The 17897-nt window shown below is 40.3% G+C and overlaps 1 protein-coding gene across 2 annotated transcripts; it reads left to right on the top strand.

Moving 5' to 3' along the window:
• The first annotated feature begins 11 nt into the window (after positions 1-11).
• Positions 12-16303, top strand: nfat5b (nuclear factor of activated T cells 5b). 2 transcript variants are annotated; one of them, XM_079555264.1, is made up of 13 exons: positions 12-244; positions 7581-7706; positions 8674-9265; positions 10007-10196; positions 11534-11724; positions 11803-11975; positions 12695-12829; positions 12905-12957; positions 13234-13366; positions 13520-13591; positions 13667-13767; positions 13841-15476; positions 15568-16303. In XM_079555264.1, exons 1-13 carry the CDS (start codon positions 172-174, stop codon positions 15792-15794), a joined length of 3702 nt encoding a protein of 1233 aa, XP_079411390.1. In that variant the 5' UTR covers positions 12-171; the 3' UTR covers positions 15795-16303. The 2 variants fall into 2 exon arrangements, with proteins under 2 accessions (XP_079411390.1, XP_079411391.1); XM_079555265.1 differs by lacking the exon at positions 12-244 and adding an exon at positions 8237-8299 and having other exon boundaries at positions 7634-7706; positions 15568-16302.
• The last annotated feature ends 1594 nt before the right edge of the window (positions 16304-17897 follow it).

Here is a 17897-nt window from a genome sequence, read left to right as displayed (position 1 = left end):
GAGTCATCAGCGGAGACAGGCTCAGAGCTGCATGGCTCACTTTGTATCTGTGCTGTCTGAACACAACTCTTAACTTTCTGAACTTGCGTAGGCTGAGAGAAGCACGGTAGTTCAGCTCATCACGTGGTGATAGTCTCTGGGTGTCCAATTTCTTGACGCGGAGGGATTGCGATGCCCTCTGACTTTACGGCGCTCGTCAGCGGGGAACTCGACCTGAAATCTCCCACGCCGTCGTACGCTACAGGTAGGACATTTCATTCATGAATCATGGCCGGTCTTTTTTTATCTGCTTGTGCCAACCTACTTGTAGATCCGCTGTTTGCAGACATTATACCATAAAGCCGATGACAATTAACTCTTAAACATTTACCTATTATCGCATGAGATCTGGAGGCTGTTTCACTTTTAAACTTGGGCTCTCACAGTAGGAAGGGGCAGCCGGAGACCTCTTGGTAAGCACCGGTCCGACCAGTTTACTTTCTTTCCTCTTCAAACGAAACGCGTTCTCTTATCTTTTCACGTCTCGTCATGAAGCCATAACTACCTCCGCCCCCTAACGCATTGGCAGATCCAGAGTGGCGCTGCTGAGTCGAAATAAACAGGTTAATGGGCCTATAACCATGGATGAGCCAAACCCTATATTCCAACCGTGCGAGCAGAGAAATAAAAGATTGTGTTTGAATCGCATTGACCAAATCTATCCTTAAATGTGTGAGTCCCAAAACTTCACAATGTTTGAAGTATATGCAATGCAGGCAGAGTCATGTTTCTAACTAAGTAGAGTCACACCTCCAAAAGTTTCCAATGAAATGGCTAGTTTCTATATGACCAAATAAAAGTGAGTGTACTATTGTAAAAGTGCACTTCTCTGCATATTTGTCTCACTCTATTCTGCCCCTCCACAGGCTGGTCACTGATTAACTTTGCTGCTGCTCTGTGTTTAAACCTGGGCTTAAATAGCACTCTATTAATATTGACTTGGCTGTGTAAAGTCAACTTGGCAGCATGAGAATGAAACACTTGATTGCATTGAAAGCCTGTTCATATTATGTGATAAAAGGGAGCAAAAAAGATCACAAGAAAGCACAATCATTCACTAATGTTCACATAATACAGCATTTCTCATTTTAAAATGGCCTTAACAAAAGGGTCCTGACTTCAAATGTGTTGTGTTATGATATGGTGGCGACATGACATCTAGGGTAACGTTTAACCTGAGGCAGTTAACATTATAGCTGGCTTTGAGAGCCTACTGGAAATATTTTTACAAGAGCTTGGAGTGCCATCAAAACTTGAAGTCAGTTGTAAAAGACTACTCCATGCACTGCAGCCTCATTTGTTTGAGAATTAATAACAGCTTTCTGATGTTTACGTGTTGGCTTTGGAAAGCTGCACCACTCTAAAATGTAATCCTATAAAGCTGCAAGTCTATGAAAATGTAATTAGATCATTTACTTAGGACAAAGTGGAGTTCAGAAGGTAATCTGTACGGAAAACACAGTAGTGCAGTAAGAGATCAATTTCCTTTTTGCTTCTTCTAAATCAGTTATCATTAATTATTAACATTGACCAAACCCCAATAAAACATCTAATCAGGTCTTGGTCGAAACAGGGCCTCCTCAGGTATTTACTGCGCACCTGTGACTGTGTTGAAGATCATGACCCGCGTCTAACTGGTTAAATTCATTCCTCTGTCATTGCTTCATAACATAAGAAATAACTCACATTGTTGTTTTTGCTGTACAAGGTTTGTTCATGAATCTGAGGGGAGTGAAACTACGACTCTCTGATGGGTGTGACTGACCTTTGTCTCCTTGAATTTTTATTTATTTCAAGAGGAAGAGCCACTTGGGATGAAGCATATCTCGTTTTCAGGGGAGTCCACTGATTGACAAAACAGATTTCTAGCTATAAATGATCATTATAACGCATTACTGATGGTACACAAACCTTTTGTAGTTACACTGTGATTCCATTTTATATGTTTTTCTTCTTTCATTCCTGTTCCATGTTGTCTAAGCTGTCTGTTTTGTCCAAACCAGCAAGTCCTGGGTTAAATCTTTTTTTCCTTTTCTTTCCCATCCCCTTTTCTTCCAGTTTAAACTAGTGCATTATCTTGTGTAACTCCTTGATAATGTTTGATTAATAATAAAAATCTCCTTTCCCCAATCAAAAGGTAAACATTTGCAGAAGTTGATGTGATTATTTAACCAAATGTCCACAAAGCAAATGTTTATTTTACAGCAGGCTATTATTGTCTGCATAGTGAAACAGCAGAAAGTAAATTACACTCAGCAGTTGTTGTAACCCAATAGTGGGTTATTACAGTCCACCTGGTGAGAAGCATATCATATTCAGTTTTTGTTGAAACAGTGCCATTGAACCCTGGTAACTTTGAATGTAAAGATCTCGTACATCATGTACTGTTAGGTCAAGTGAAGCCTCTATATTTTTTCTATACTAGGGTTCTGATTTTTATTTATTTTTTACTTAGAGCATGCACACAGTCTTCAGCGGAACATGTTACACAGTTCAGCTCACTTTCCTCATCCTGAATTGTGGTATCTCAATATCCTGTGCTTCATTTTTCTGAGTCATCTTGCACTTCCTTTCAAGACTTTCAGGATTCAATTGTGTCGCAGCTTTGCACTTGGCATTTTCCTGATGCATCCTGTTTTTGTTCCATAAAGCTTTAATTTTATCTGTCTCTGTCGTCGGGCACCATAGTGGAATATTCCCCCGTAACGTGCCCCGTCTCTGTGAAGCAGCAGAGGACATGTCATTTACACTTCATCTGTTTATTTACGGTATAGTTGCCAAATGCAAAATCTACCGCCGCCTTGTGTTTTGTGTTTATAATTGGTCGAGGCATTTTGGACTTGTTTGCTTCAAAGAAAAACTTCAAGTTGTAGAGTGTTTATGATGCCATATGTATAGGGACATTACAACTTAAGTTTAAGATGCACACATTTCAATAGCAGAACATTATATTCCAATCAATTAATTAGTGGGGAAAAGAATATTGAATACTGTTGTGTTATTTAATGTTTTTTGCAGGCTTTAAATCTTGAGTGGAATCTGAGACATCCTATTTCAGATCAGATGAGCCACACTTGTTGAGTCAGTCTACAGCCCCCAGAGCAACAGACAAGTCAAGGCATGTTAAGGTGACCTGACTGATTTTCTACAGGACATAATATGCAGATTGGTATAGTGAACCCTGCCCATTGAACACTTAATTACATCATTGACATTATGCACTGTCACTACTTGAATGGAAACTATTCTATTTTCAGTAACATTATATCGCAGTTACAAAGTTTAAGGTCTTTACCAGCAGCTGGGGAGTTGTATCTGTGACATTACATTTTTTTTTTCCCTCCAAGCCCAGGTCCTGAGGGTTCTGCGCAGTATCTTTGCTGTTCCTAGAACTGCACTTTTCTGGACCGAGATGTCTGATGTATTTCTTGGGATCTGCTGTAGCCACTCCTCCAGTTTGGGGGTCACTGCCCCGAGTGCCCCAATGACCACGGGCACCACTGATGCCTTCACCCTCCAGGTTTTCTCCAGCTCTTCTCTGAGCCCCTGGTATTTCTCTAGTTTCTCTTGTTCCTTTTTCCTGATGTTAAAGTCGCTTGGTATTGCTATGTCGACCACAACGGCTTACCTCTGCTCTTTGTCCACCACCACAATGTCCGGTTGGTTCACCATTACCATTCTGTCCATCTGTATCTGGAAGTCCCACAGGATCTTGGCTCGGTCATTCTTTACCACCTTTGGTGGAGGTGTTTCCCACTTTGACCTTGGGGTTTCCAGCCCATACTCTGCACAGATGTTCCTGAACACTATACCAGCCACTTGGTTATGGCGCTTCATGTAAGCTTTCCCTGCCAGCATCTTACACCCTGCAGTTATGTACTGGATTGTCTCATTGGCCTCTTTGCACAGTCTACACCTGGGGTCTGGTGTGATAGATCTGGGCCTCTATTGCTCTGGTGCTCAAGGCCTGCTATCATGTCCATCAAAATTAAAATTAAGGGGGTAATGAAGCAGTATGACATAGGAATATTGTTTGTTGTTGTTTTAGATCTTAGGGAAGCTACCAGCCCTTACAGATCAAAGCATACTTTATATTATCTGTATCTTTAACTCTAGCTCAAAGCTGTATGCCATACTAGTATTGTGTGAGTCGATTGCTTCATGCGATTGTGGCTGTTGACTCAGAGATTTTGAATTAGACGTCATAGTCTGTTATGACAGAGCCTCTTCCCGCTTTCCCAGCAAGCCCAGGCCTGTGTCATCAAAGAAATATTGCTGTACATAAGATTTTTCACTTTTCATAAGATTCATAAATTTTTTTTGAGCAATTCATATTCAAATTGGTGTTTACTAAATCATATTAGTTTAGTCTTTAGTGGGTTTTTTCTGTCATTGGGTATAATTTTATGACTGAAATATTCAAAAACAGCATCACACACTCAGATTGCAGATGTCAAGAGTTGAGAGTTTTGCCTCTTCATCCACACCTCATTTAAGATTTTTTGGTGTGCGTTACTTTTCTATTTTTTTTAAATTATTTTTTGACTGTCAAAAAGACTTATGAAGTGATGGACTTCATAAACTAACTGTGTGTGTCGGGGTCACATTCCAGTTCCTATGTGTAAACAGGACATTTTCTGGTGCTTGTGCACAAGCCGCTGTGTGTCCTTTGTAAATTGTTTGAATTCCACTGCTTTCTGTAGTCGCCCTCTCTGATAAGTGCATTTGCACCTATGAACACAGAGCTGAAGGGATGATGTTAGTGACAAAGCTCTATGCAGGCACACTTCAATGCAGCAATGATGCCCTTTTGTGGGTTTTAATTAGTGACCCCAGAATGTACAGTATTGTGTTTTGTTCAGATATGATGTTCATGTACATGTGCAAATGCAAGTGAAATTTTGCATGTGATTTTATATTGAAAGACGACTGAATGCATTAAATGCTGCATTTTTTTCTTGAAAAACTTGTTCAGGACTGTTTGTAACTGTGGGCGTTTTCCTAGCTTATTAGCTCAATGGCTTGTTTATTCCTTATTGTTGTTACAGTTTGTTGACTGTCAGTCCCATTGCCCGTGTTGGAGCAGGGGGAGTGCTCTGGACTGTTTTGAAGTCGAAATCGTTGTGTGTGTGTTTGTTGAAAGCAAGTCATGTAAACTGATGCCTGGAGGTTGTTCCTCGTCACTTCGAGATGGGCTCGACTCAAAGAGTTCCCTGCTCTGAGCCTGGACTGACTGCTTTACAGTTAGAGCTGGAGTTTAACCATGGCCTGCATTATAAGGAAATTGATCAATGGATGCTTATTAGACAAGACTCCAATAACTGAAACATATGGTTGCATAAACACTGTTGTTTTTTTGTCCAATGTTGATATGTTGCACAGTTAAGATTACACCAAACACTTCCTCATTGTATGTTGAAATTCCTGTTTGGCCGTGCATACTTCCTCAGAGTTAAGTCACTGACAGTAGATGAAAGAATGATGTAGTAGTCATCAAAATTACAAAATCACAAACTTCCAACATATCATGCCTTCCCCTTTCACCTTGTGTGGCTAATTTTACAATTTCACTTGCTGACATGCTGCAAAGACTTTATTATGCCCTTTGGTTTAAAGAAAGCTTATGTAGATAGGTATTGAAAATAAGTGACAACATATTGGGAATGTCCATGTTGTATCATGCAGAGAGTCAGGAGCTACAGAGTCAGTCTGTGACACCAGTGACTATTCTAACAGATAATATTGTGTTTCCTTTGTTCATGCTATGTAAAAATGTTTTCCCCCACTTCTATCTGCTTACAAATCTCACAAGGGCTGCACTGCTCTGAGGACTTGTCCCCCTAGTCTGTGTTACTATGGAGTCCCTGGCAGCCTTCATGTAAGCTTGGCTGTAAACATTTCAGGGTTGTTGTACATGGTGTGTGGCAGGTGTCTATTTTATCTTCTGGTCCTCATTAAGAAATTGAGGTTTGGCTTTACGGTAAAGCTGATTTAATTCGAGCAACTATATTTCTCCAAGAGCAATAATTTTAAATACTTTGGAAAGAAGACAATGTTTAGAATGTTTAATCTTCTGTCCAACAGGATTTCACATGACAAAGGCCTTAACCTGTTGAGCAGGTTGAAATATAGAGAAGGGTCTGTGCGCACAGTAAACAAAGCAGTCTCAAGGAGAGCACTAGGTAGAGTGAAACAGGGGGACAGAGGGGAGTTATATCAGTCACTCAGCCAAAGCAGTGCCACGCCCAAGTGCCAAGGCTAGTAAGAGCAGGCAGCAGGAATGTCAGGCAAATGAATGGGAGTGTAAATCCTGCCATTCACTTGGTGAGTGCTTCTTTTTCACAATTTTCCTGTACAGCTTACCATATAAACATAGGGGCTATTGGTAAGAACACATCCAGGAAAAATTATAACTCTTCACTTAATAACGAATGAATATTTGGACATGTATGTTAGTTTTGTGCTTGTTATCCTTTTTCCAAAATGTTATTATTATTTATTCAGGTTTGCTGGTTTGAGCTAAATATCCCAGACAAACAGAAAGTGTCTTTTCCACAGTGGTCAGTGGTCTGGACAACATGGCTGCAGTCTTAAATTGAAATGAAAACAGTCTGGTTCACTTCCTGGCAATAGATTGAGCATCTTACAGTTCTCTTGTATAAAAACACAATGCTAGTCTTATGCTTGAAGAAAAAATTGACTTTTTTAACAGTCCCTAAGACCACTGAAGGAAGAGTCTATATTTTCTGTGTGTGGTTGGCATCTGTTTACTGGAAAGGTTTCTCCCTCCGAGCACATGTTGCTGCATGTGCTGTCCCCGAGTTAGCCCTGTGAGACTGTGGAGTTAAGTGTTTTACGTGTGGACGCACAGGCTGAGAGTGTTTTTGCTGAGATGTGGGAGGTGTGTGCTTATGCATGTGTAACTGTGATTTTGTTTGGAGAATTTAGCAAATAGCCAACAACACACTGGAGCCTTGTGTATGAGGTCTTACTGATTCCAGACTTAAGCTCCTGTTCTGGGAACCAGCATTCCCCGCTTTTTAAAACCTCACTGCAAAAGACAGGAGGGGTTTAGGAATGAAGGGGCATGGATTGGAGTCAGTACATCCTAGGTTTGTCTATTGTATGTGGTAACAATGGGAGGGTTAAGTATCTGATATACACACCAGACCCTGGGACTCATCTGCAAGTAATTAAAGCTGGCAGTTGGCAGAGGAGATTCAGGCGACTGTAATGTCCGCTTGAAGTTCCTACCATAATATTTGGATGTTGAGTCAGGCTGCTAGTAAAAGTGTTGTCATGCTGTTGAATCAAGGCCTTCCCCCACTCTCTGAGTAGAGGCCTTTGTATATATATGCAACTAATATGGGCCTCTGTTTACCAACTGCACCATGCTGCAGACATCTCAAACTCAATATTCCAGTTTTTATTGGACCATCAGCTGAATAAACAATATGGGTCTATTGTGTCAAACAGTGACCACAATAGACAAAACTTGACAGTTTTATACTTTATACTGCATATTGTTCTTCTCTTCACAGAGGTGTTGTATCACCCTCCTCCTGAACAGTGGCTGTTGCAAACCCCCAGTCAACAGAAGCTCAAAGTTATGAGTCAAAAGAGTGGTGGAGTGGCAGGATCACCACCTTCTGCAGCGCTACCCTCAGGTACAAGCTTTCGCCTTCTCCAACCCCCAACATGGGCAGCAGCAACAGTCTGTACCTGCAGACGCACACCTGCCGCTCAAGGTCAATCATACTGGCAGCTGTGACTGTGATCTGTCAGTATTTAGCCTGAACAGGTTTTAACATGTACAATTTGACTTTTGTTTTTAGCTGCAACTTCATATCAAACTTCTATATTTAAAATTGAAAAAAATGCTTTTCTTTCTCGTCTTGAAGACAATGTAATTGGAGTCACAAATACTTTTGTTACTGACTAAAAATGGTTGATCAATTTATGTGTTTGTCACAAATCATTTCATTTACTTTTCCCCCCCGACAGCGATGGAGCTCATTAATGCATACCCTTTACAGATAACCACAACCCAACATATTTCCTTCAAACATCTTTTTGAACTTACACCTGTGAGCTGGCTGGAGCATTTTTTTCTTACCACAACAATACCCTTTTTGAATCTGAAGATATTATTTTGTTCAGCTCTTATTGCTCATTCGCTGTCTTATTTTTATTCCAGGAAGTTCCCTCTGAAGCAGGGAGTGTCTGCATTTAAAATGGTCTGCAGTTCTCTGCTTCATAGGTCAGAAGCTTGTTTATTTTGTCTTTGTGGCTACATTCAGTCCCAACTCTTGGACTCTGTCCAAAAAGCAAAACAAGAAAAACTGATTTGGCATGCACTGTAATATTTATGTTTTAAAATTCAAATCATAAATGCAATATTAGATATTGACTCAAGGTTTCATAAGAATGGGGTCATAATGACATCTCTTATGACATTCACTCTTTATTCTATTACAAACTATGTGATTGTGATTTATTTACAAATTAAATACAATGCTCCACACATATATATGAAAAAACACACAGTCCTATTTAAAAAGATGGACTAAATGGGACTGCTAGCCACCAATGGTTGAGAAGCCTTGATTAATGTTGTAATGTTTTGCGCTGTAGATATAATGTCTTCTATGACCATCGAAGGCACCTGCAGTGCCATCTCACCTTCTAGCAGCTCGTCCATGCATCCCACTAGTGACCAGAGAGCAACATACAGCAGCAATGTTGAGCCGGATGAAGACAGCAGAAGACCTCCTGCAGATGGGATTGGATCGGAGGATGCCGTTAACATCAGCAGTGGTGCTAACTGCAGGGCAGGCAGTGACATAGGAGCGAGAGGAGTTACATCCCAGGACTTGCACCAAATTACCCCTTCAAAACGCAGAACAGTGCTGAACATCTCTCCACCTCCTCAAGATTTGTTGGATAATAGTCGTATGTCATGTCAAGATGAAACATTTGGAGAGTCAGAACAGAGCAACAGCATCTGGATGGAGGACTCCCTGTCTAACTTCAGTATGATGAGTACAGTCTCCTACAATGATAACACAGAAGTGCCTCGAAAATCCCGCAAACGTACCCCTCGTCAAAGGCCTGGTCCTAAGTCTAAACAGGGGTCTAACCTGGATGTGTTTGATGCAGACAGTGCTAAAGGCCCTCACTTTGTCCTCTCTCAACTTGGCCCTGACAAAGCTGGACCTAAAGGAAGGTTGGTTTTACCCTTTTGTTGTTTAACACCTTATGTCAAGAAAAGACACTGTTTGATAAAGAGGTGAATAAACTAATCACTCTTAATGACGTACGTAACATCACGATCCTTTACTTCAATACTTTCTCTAGTCTTGCACAGTTCAGTTGTATGCATTGGCACATTGGCATTGCTGTCAGAATAACTGCCATCACATGATTGTTAGTTCAGTGTTGCACAGTTATAATATCAACAAAGTGTTGGCTGCATATTTCCCACCACATTTCAACTGATGAAACACGGATAGATCAGAGCAGAGGGAGGGACAGGATACTGAAGTCCAAACAATGGTTAGCCACAGCGAATTACAGATTCCACTCTCACACAGATCCAGAATAAGCACATTAAATCAAGTGAACAGAAAAGTGGATGGGATACATATTATATATTATTGATAGAGGGCGTCCTTAATCTACACTGTAGATCCTACGACTTTGGCAGTAAATCACACAATAGCTGTTGGTGCTGATGTGGTAACTAACAACACAATGTTGTATTTGCCATTACACTGTTCACTCATTGGTGCTCTGGTTATTGCTCTCACCACCATCGCGTAATCCCAGGTTCAATTCCTGGGCAGGTTAGGACCTTTATGTGTGGAGTTTGGATGTTCTCCCTCTGTACGTACAGTAGACAGTAAGAGTATTTTCCTGGTAGAATAAAGATCATATAAATTACACTGTGAATGCTCTTTTCTTCTAGTTCGGAAGATGGCACGCAAACATCTAATCAGAAAGGAGGAACTCTTTCAGTGCAGTATCCAGTGAGGAGTGAAGGGAAGGAGCTGAAGATCCTGGTCCAGCCCGAGACCCAGCATCGAGCTCGTTATCTGACTGAAGGCAGCAGGGGCTCCGTGAAAGACCGCTCTCAACAGGGATTTCCCACTGTAAAGGTGACCGTACAGAATGTGAAAAAAAGTACCCCAGATGTATACATATGCTTTGTCACAAAGGCTGACATGGTTCTTTTAGTATCTCTAATATACTCTCTGCTTGACAAAAAGTCAAAGTCACCGCCCTGATTTAACAAAGCAGATTGGTGCTGAGTGATTGGCTTTCAGCTGTTAAAATTATGTTTCAACGCAACTTGGCTTCTCATTTCTGAAACAACCATGTCGAAAGGCACATCCCGTGGTCGTGAAAAAGATGTATATTTGAGAAGTGTGAAATCATTGCCATGCATCAAGAAGAGAAAGCATGTATGCAGATGAGTAACTGCCCAACATATTATTAAAAACAGGAAGGAAAGTGGAGAACCATGGTCAAAAAATCCAAATGATTGCGATTGACGATCACTTAAATGTTTTACAAAATCAAAAAGGGAAAAAACAACTGTAGAACTCAGGGCTATGTTTAATCGGAAAGTATTTTCACAAGCACCTTATGATGAGAACTCACAGGCTTGAGACTGGAAAGCTGTGTGGCCATAAGAAAACCCCTAATCAGTGAGGCAAAAAGACGCTTCAGTTTGCCATAAAGATTGGACTCTGGAGCTATGGATAAAGGTGATGTGATCTGATGATTCCAGGTTTGCCCTGTTCCAGAGTGATGGCGCATCAGGGTAAAAAGAGAGGCGGGTGAAGTGATACCCCTGATACCTAGTGCCTACTGTACAAGCCTGTGGGGGCACTGATATGATCTAGAATTGATGGAATTGGTCAGGTCTAGGTCCAGCAACTATGTGCCCATAAAATGAGATCGGATAACTACCTGAACATCCTGAATGACCAGGTGATTCCATCAAAGGTTTTCTTCTTTTCCTCTTCCCTGATATTCCAAGATGACAATGCCAGGATTCATTGGGCTCACATTGGGAGCATGAGATATCATTTTCACACAGGCCACCACAGAGTCCAGATCATAATAATAATAATCATGTGTAGCCACACAAGATCTTGGTGAAATATTAATGCAACACTGGATGGAAATAAAGCTTATTGAAACAATGCCACAGCACATGCATGCTGTAATCTAAGCTAAAAGCGGTCCAACAAAAAATCAGAGCGTGTGACCTTTTTTTGTGGCAACTTTTTTTTGTCAGGCAGTAATATTTACTTTTGTTTCAAACTGAGAAGCCATTATCTGTGTCTAGAAGCATGTCATGGGACATGCAGAGAAAGATTAAATAAGAATTTAATTTTTATTTATGAGTGATGCACATTGTCATTTTATAAAATAAGTTCATGCACATGATATTTTAAATGTAATGCTTTTTTGTGTTTTGAAATAGCTGGAGGGGGTAACAGAACCTGTAGTTCTACAGGTTTTTGTGGCTAGTGATGCTGGACGAGTGAAACCTCATGGATTTTATCAGGCATGTCGAGTTACTGGACGCAACACTACAGCCTGCACTGAAGTGGACATCGGAGGCACAACTGTCATTGAAGTCCCTCTAGATCCAAGCACCAATATGACATTGGCGTAAGCCCATTAAAACATTTGTTTAATTGCAGAATGAGCTGTTTAACCAACATTAATGTTGATTATTCTTTTCAACAGAGTGGACTGTGTTGGCATCCTTAAACTTCGAAATGCTGATGTGGAGGCTCGTATTGGTGTTGCAGGGTCCAAAAAGAAGAGCACACGCGCTCGGCTGGTGTTCCGAGTCAACATTCCTCGTCCTGATGGATCAGTGCTCACACTTCAAACTCCGTCATCACCTATACTCTGCAGTAAGAGAGCGGCAATTCATTCATGTTTAACAAGGCATTCACTAATACAGCGTCAAACTGTTCAGACTTGTGATGCAGAAATTTACCTAAATCATCATGACATGTTCATTAATTAAAAAAGTAGCAATTATTGCCTTCTGGACTAAAAAAAGTCTCCTATGTCTTTCTACAAATAGTCAGATGTTTTACCTTTAATTTGTTCCAAATGTTGATACCGAAAAAGAGGCCATAGATTCGATCACATATAAACATGTGACTACTATGTGACTAGCATCATCACTTCTGGTTTGCACCTAAACTTTGTTTAGAGTGAAGAGTTAACTGTACGCTATGATATGAATTTATTAATTAATCATTAATTAATGTGTGCAATAAAAATGTCCGAAAAGCCATCAATCATCAGTGTCAGATGTAAAATTTGGGGTCACAGAGCACAAGCTTTCTGTATTTGTAATATAGGCACATATGCAAAAGGATTGCAACCTGAATTTTGATTGTGTATAGATTTTTATGCAAGAATATTCAAAGGAAGAGGCAAAACAATAGCAATGTGAGGCTCCATTGTTTATGGTGATCCAGCTGGTAATCCAAGGCATGTGGTGGTGGCATACAGATGAGAAATTGTGCTTTGTAAACTCCTCCCCGCTATGTGTTCATTAATTTCGTCTGTTTTTTCCCCTTGCCCACTTGAATTAAATATTCATAATATTTTTTTGCAGCTCAACCAGCAGGGATTCCTGAAATTCTTAAAAAGTCTCTGCATAGTTGCTCTGTGAGAGGTGGTGAAGAAGTCTTTATTATTGGAAAGAACTTTCTTAAAGACACAAAAGTCATATTTCAAGAGAACGTGTCTGGTAAGATTGAAATACTCTTCAATGAATATGTTTTTTTATTTATAATACTGTATATCTGATCATATTATATTAAAGATGAAACTTCATGGAAGGCAGAGGCTGACATCGACATGGAGTTGTTTCACCAGGTAATACAGTATAACAGTATAGTTTAAGTGCATCTCAACTGGCCAAGTGAAGCATTTGGCATTGTATAAAAATTACAAATATGTCTGTGATTGTTCTTCCTTCTTTTTCCTTTAATCAGTCTCTTGAGTAAAATTTTAGTCATTGTTGGTGCTTGCAATGCAGCAAACTATGTTTGATTAAGCCTTGTCTTGCACAAGTGCAATAATGTTTATACATAACATTTTTTTTTGGTATTATTAATAATGTTGCAAATACATGTTTTCTTTTGTTTTAAGAACCACTTAATAGTAAAGGTCCCTCCATACCAGAACCAGTCCATCACTTGTCCAGTTTGTGTGGGAATGTATGTGGTGACCAACGCTGGAAGATCCAATGACATTCAGTCATTCACGTACACCCCTGAGTCGGGTAACTATTGTGCCATTTTCCTTAGATTTTTGTAAGCAACCAATTATTCTGCTCAGAGGCTTTATCTACAGTTCAAAAGTTTTAACCAATATCATGTTAAATGGACTTGGACTAGAGCAAAATCAAAACATTTATACATGTTTTTATTTACAGGAAAGGCAGACGTTTCTGTGAAAAAGGAAATACCTTCACCAACCAAGGCTTGTTCTTTTGATAATCCAAATGGTTCGTCCATCAATAGTTATAGCATGTAAATGCTGAATAAACACCAATTAAACTTTGTTTTAAACTCCGTTTTAGAAACCGCTTTAGCACCCTCTAGTAGGTTACCTTTGGTAAAGACTGAAGATATCACCCCAATGGAGGTAACCAGTAACTTGCAGAGCGCTGGAATATATAAGGTATCTTTTCAATTGCCGTTATGCAATTACAATTGCTGTATTTGTTTGTTGACTTTTTTTGTCTTGATTACAGAGTGGACTGTGTTCACAACAAGCAAATGCAGATATTGCTACTGGCAATCTTAACAAGAACAGACCATTCTCCAGTAGTCTTCAGCAGACTGTTGGCGACCTGGACCAAGGCCAGACTTTTACCAACACAGAACCCTTAAGCACCATTAAAAAACAGGACATTGCCCCCACTAACTCCTTCTCTGTGTCCACTGGAGATTCTTTGATCCAACAAGGCGCTCAGTCATTTCTCCTGAAGCCGAGGGAGACTGCAGGGCAGGACAGGCCTAGCAATGGCCCCTCTGGAGTAGGCCGGCTCTGTGGGGAAGCTGCCCCTCAGGCACCACAATTGCCCTTCCCTTCAGATGAAGTGGCCCAGTTAGAGGAGGCTGTGCGACAGCTTAAAGCCAAAGGTTATTGCAATTTACCTCACCAACCTGACAACTCCCTGGCTAAGCAGCAGCAAATACAACACCAGCAACAACAACAACTCCAAAATCAACAGATCCAGCAACAACAGCTTCAGCAGCAACAGCATGTTTTGGAGAACTTGCAGCAACAGCTGTTTCAGTCCCAGATTCAAATGCAGTGTGACCTGTTTCAGGATGCTGTGCAGGGAAAGAGCAAACAGCAGGGTTCCCCTCAAGTTGCTCCAAGCCAGGCGCCTCATTTCCAGCAGACACCACAGCAGCCGGTGCCTATGTTCCAGAGCAGTGAGCTCTTGTCCATTCAAACAAATTTTCTACAGCAAACCCCTTCCCACCCTTCACCACCAATGTTTCACAATTCATCAGCATTAGCTGAAGCTCCGACGCAACAGGGTTCGCTGTTTCAAAAAGCCTCTCAAGAAGAGGTCCAGGCTACACTCTTCCAAAGCCCCATGTCGGTACTGCAGTCTCCAGAACCACAGCCCTCAACCCCTGCACTTTACCTCCCACAAACCTCGCTTTCCTCTCAACTCACAACCAACAGCCCTCAGCAACAGCAGATGGCCTTCCTCAATGTTCTCCCAAACCCAGAACAGTCTGTGTTTCAGGCTCAGACACAGCTCTCGCCCATTCAGCAGAGAGGTCCCATGGAGCAGCAGCCTCCTGCACAGTCTCAATCACATACACCGTCAGCACAGCAGGCTTCCCTGTTTCAGAACATCCCTGCACGCCCCTCAGCAAATCCACTGTCCACTAACCCACAACAACCACAGCAGACAGGACTGTTGTTTTGCAGCAACCCCATGTCTACCCAGGATCAATCCTCAAGTCTGTTATTTAGCAGTCAGCCCCCCATGTCCCAGATGAATGTGACCCAGTCAGACCAGGCTGAACCCATGGCTTTAGGGAATCCCTCTGGTCCCCGACAGCAGGTCCTGTTTCAGGACCAGCAGCCCATGCAGCTAGGCAACACTCAAGGAACTCGACAGGAGACACCTGTGGGCCTTTTCATGCCTCCCTCAAATATGACGTCTCTACAGCAGGATTTGGCTCAAGAACTTGCCCAGTCATCTATGTACACAACACAAAATAGTGTGGCAAACCTCCAGACCACCACCTCTTCTCCTGTTCAACAGCCAGGAGCTTTGTTCCAAACTGCAGTCAGCAGCAACGTAAGTCAGCCAAATCAGACTCAACAGCCGGGCCTTTTTATGTTTGGGATGCAGAATGGTAAGAAACACACCACTATTTTGCACATTTCTAATTCATGATTGCTATATAATTTATGTTGTTGTTTTTTTCTCCCCTATCGCTTCATCAGAATGTGGTCAACTAATAAATCCAGCTGGAAACACTGTGTCAGATCAGATCATTGCCATCAGCCAGTCTGGGCAGAACCAGAGAGAGAGTGAGGCTCGGATCCAGTCCCTGATGAACCAGACGGTGTCAGTCCAGAGCAGCATGACCAGCCACCAGAACATGGAGAAGATGGACGAGCTGCTAGTTAGCTTGCATGAGTCCGCAAACAGTTTAACACGTTCTTTCTAACTCTTTTCACATTTTTATGCCCAAAATAACATTTATAGATTTAATTGATTTAAATGAAGTATGATAACTCGAATTGAAATGTTTATCAAATTTTATGGTGAGCGAGAATTAATGTTTCTGTCGCTGAAACATTTAACTGAACCCATCACTTCATGAAGTGACACTATGACCTTATTTCCCACAAAATTCAAACTCGTTCATGTGTGCTTTACAAAGTCATACCTACTTTTAATTGTGTAAGACCAGAAATATAATGACTGATGCTGCCGTGATGTATCCATTTGGGCACTTTATCATTGCGTTTGCTTTGAGTTATAACTTCCTCATTGTCTTATTCATCAAACTTACAGTATACATTATTACCACATGGTGGCAGTATTTCCGTCATAATGAAAACCACCTCAAGCTATAAATGAACACTCGATTTGGATCACTTTATCAGAGGGATTACTGCAAAACAAGTTACGAGATACGAGATACTTTAGTGCAGGGAACATGCTGAAGTTTTAAATGTGTCATCAGACGACTAATATGTGATGTTCATTTAAGCCACAGAAGATGGTACCAAACCAAAACATCGTGACACGTGTTTTTTTGTTTGTAGAAAACTACAGTTTATTTGATATATTTTCATATTCAGTAGAGCAGCAAACGAAGTATTTTTTTTCCTAGTCCAACTTCATTGTACTGCCAATGATTTGTAATTTCTAAATCTGTATAAGAATAGTTGTGTCGAATGTGATTCACCTGTAGGTGGTAAAAATAAGCATTATTTTTAGGTATGTTATTACACAGGAGTTATTTGATTTGACATCAGATGTGCATGACTTGTAGGGTAGAAGGCTTTGTAATCAGCACATTGCTGGTTGTTTGCCATGTTTATGCCTAACAAAAAAAAATATTTCCATATTTCCTTTTCACATCCTGTTTCAATGGACAAGACTGCATAAACTAGGGGCTGGTCTCATAGTGACAATCAGAAGTATTTGTTAATAACATGTTACACAAACACACAACAAGTAGGTCTATAGACCTATTGGTCATTGTCATTGTAGTTTCATGAGACCAATTTAAAGGGACCTTATTTTTAAAGGAAACCTGTCTTTGAAGTAAGGAGCTTTTTGTGAATGGCTTCTACCTGTAAAATGGATCGAGTGTGTCCAGTATTTAAAATATCATTTTACATTTTTGACCTAGACCTTTTTAATGTTGTAGTGCATATTTTGTAGAAGTGTCTAATTTATTTGTGTACAATTTATCATGAATTTAATTATCTTTTAGTTCTAATAAGTTATTTCATATATTAGATTGGCTCTTATTATCATCATATCTTAAAGGAAAGGTGATACATTATAATTCCTATGCTTATGTGCCTTAATCAGATGCATGCTTTAATAAATGGAGTCTAACATAACGTTAAGTGGGAGTTGAGTATTAAGTAAAACTATGTGAGTCATAAAATCTTGCAAATGTTTTTTTCCCAGAAAAACATACATCCTGTAATGTTTTTTTCCCCATTGTTTTCCAAGTTTCTGGAGTTTGTACAAACTAGATGCAAAAGTCCTAAAACTGCTATGCGGCAGACCTACATGCAGCTCTTTCAAAGAAAATATAAGCTGCAGTTAGCCGTCTTGAATTAAAATTGTAAAATGGTCATTTTAGTGCTACTTAAGTCTGGCTTCAAAGTAACTCATTTTGGATTTAGTTTACACAAATATCATCTGATATTTCAGCAGAAATATATCAGTGTTTAATTCTTCAACCCATTTTAAAGCCTTTTACCGCTTTGATTTGTTGCGTGTTTTAGTTGCTCTGTAAAAAAAACACTATATTATCAATAAAATGACTTTCATTCAAAAATGTTTTCATTAGAAAGAGTCCATGTTTGCAATGCAAACTGTTATTCCATAGCACGTGTCGGGGGTAATGAAGACAGAAGGAACTGGGAATAAAGGAGTTGAAGAGGATTGTGCCAGTATTAGAGCGCAGGTGGAGGTATCATTGGATTTTATTTTTTGTAGGCTATTACCTACTCATATAGTAGGATACAATATAGTTTTGTTTCTCCTTTTCCCAACATGGGCTGTTTAGTCTATGGTTGGG

Source organism: Gobius niger, assembly GCF_951799975.1.
Source record: "Gobius niger genome assembly, chromosome: 4".
NCBI lineage: Eukaryota > Metazoa > Chordata > Actinopteri > Gobiiformes > Gobiidae > Gobius > Gobius niger.
The sequence above is the reverse complement of the archived record's forward strand: the minus strand, read 5'-3'. Positions and strand labels throughout refer to the sequence as shown.

What these genes read in the sequence shown, in the direction of transcription:
- nfat5b (XM_079555264.1), top strand. Translation starts at nt 172, where the DNA reads ATGCCCTCTGACTTTACGGCGCTCGTCAGCGGGGAACTCGACCTGAAA. An exon ending in TTCTGCAGCGCTACCCTCAG is followed by an intron (nt 7,707 to 8,673) that starts GTACAAGCTTTC and finishes TTTGCGCTGTAG; the next exon opens with ATATAATGTCTTCTATGACC. An exon ending in CACGTACACCCCTGAGTCGG is followed by an intron (nt 13,367 to 13,519) that starts GTAACTATTGTG and finishes TTTTATTTACAG; the next exon opens with GAAAGGCAGACGTTTCTGTG.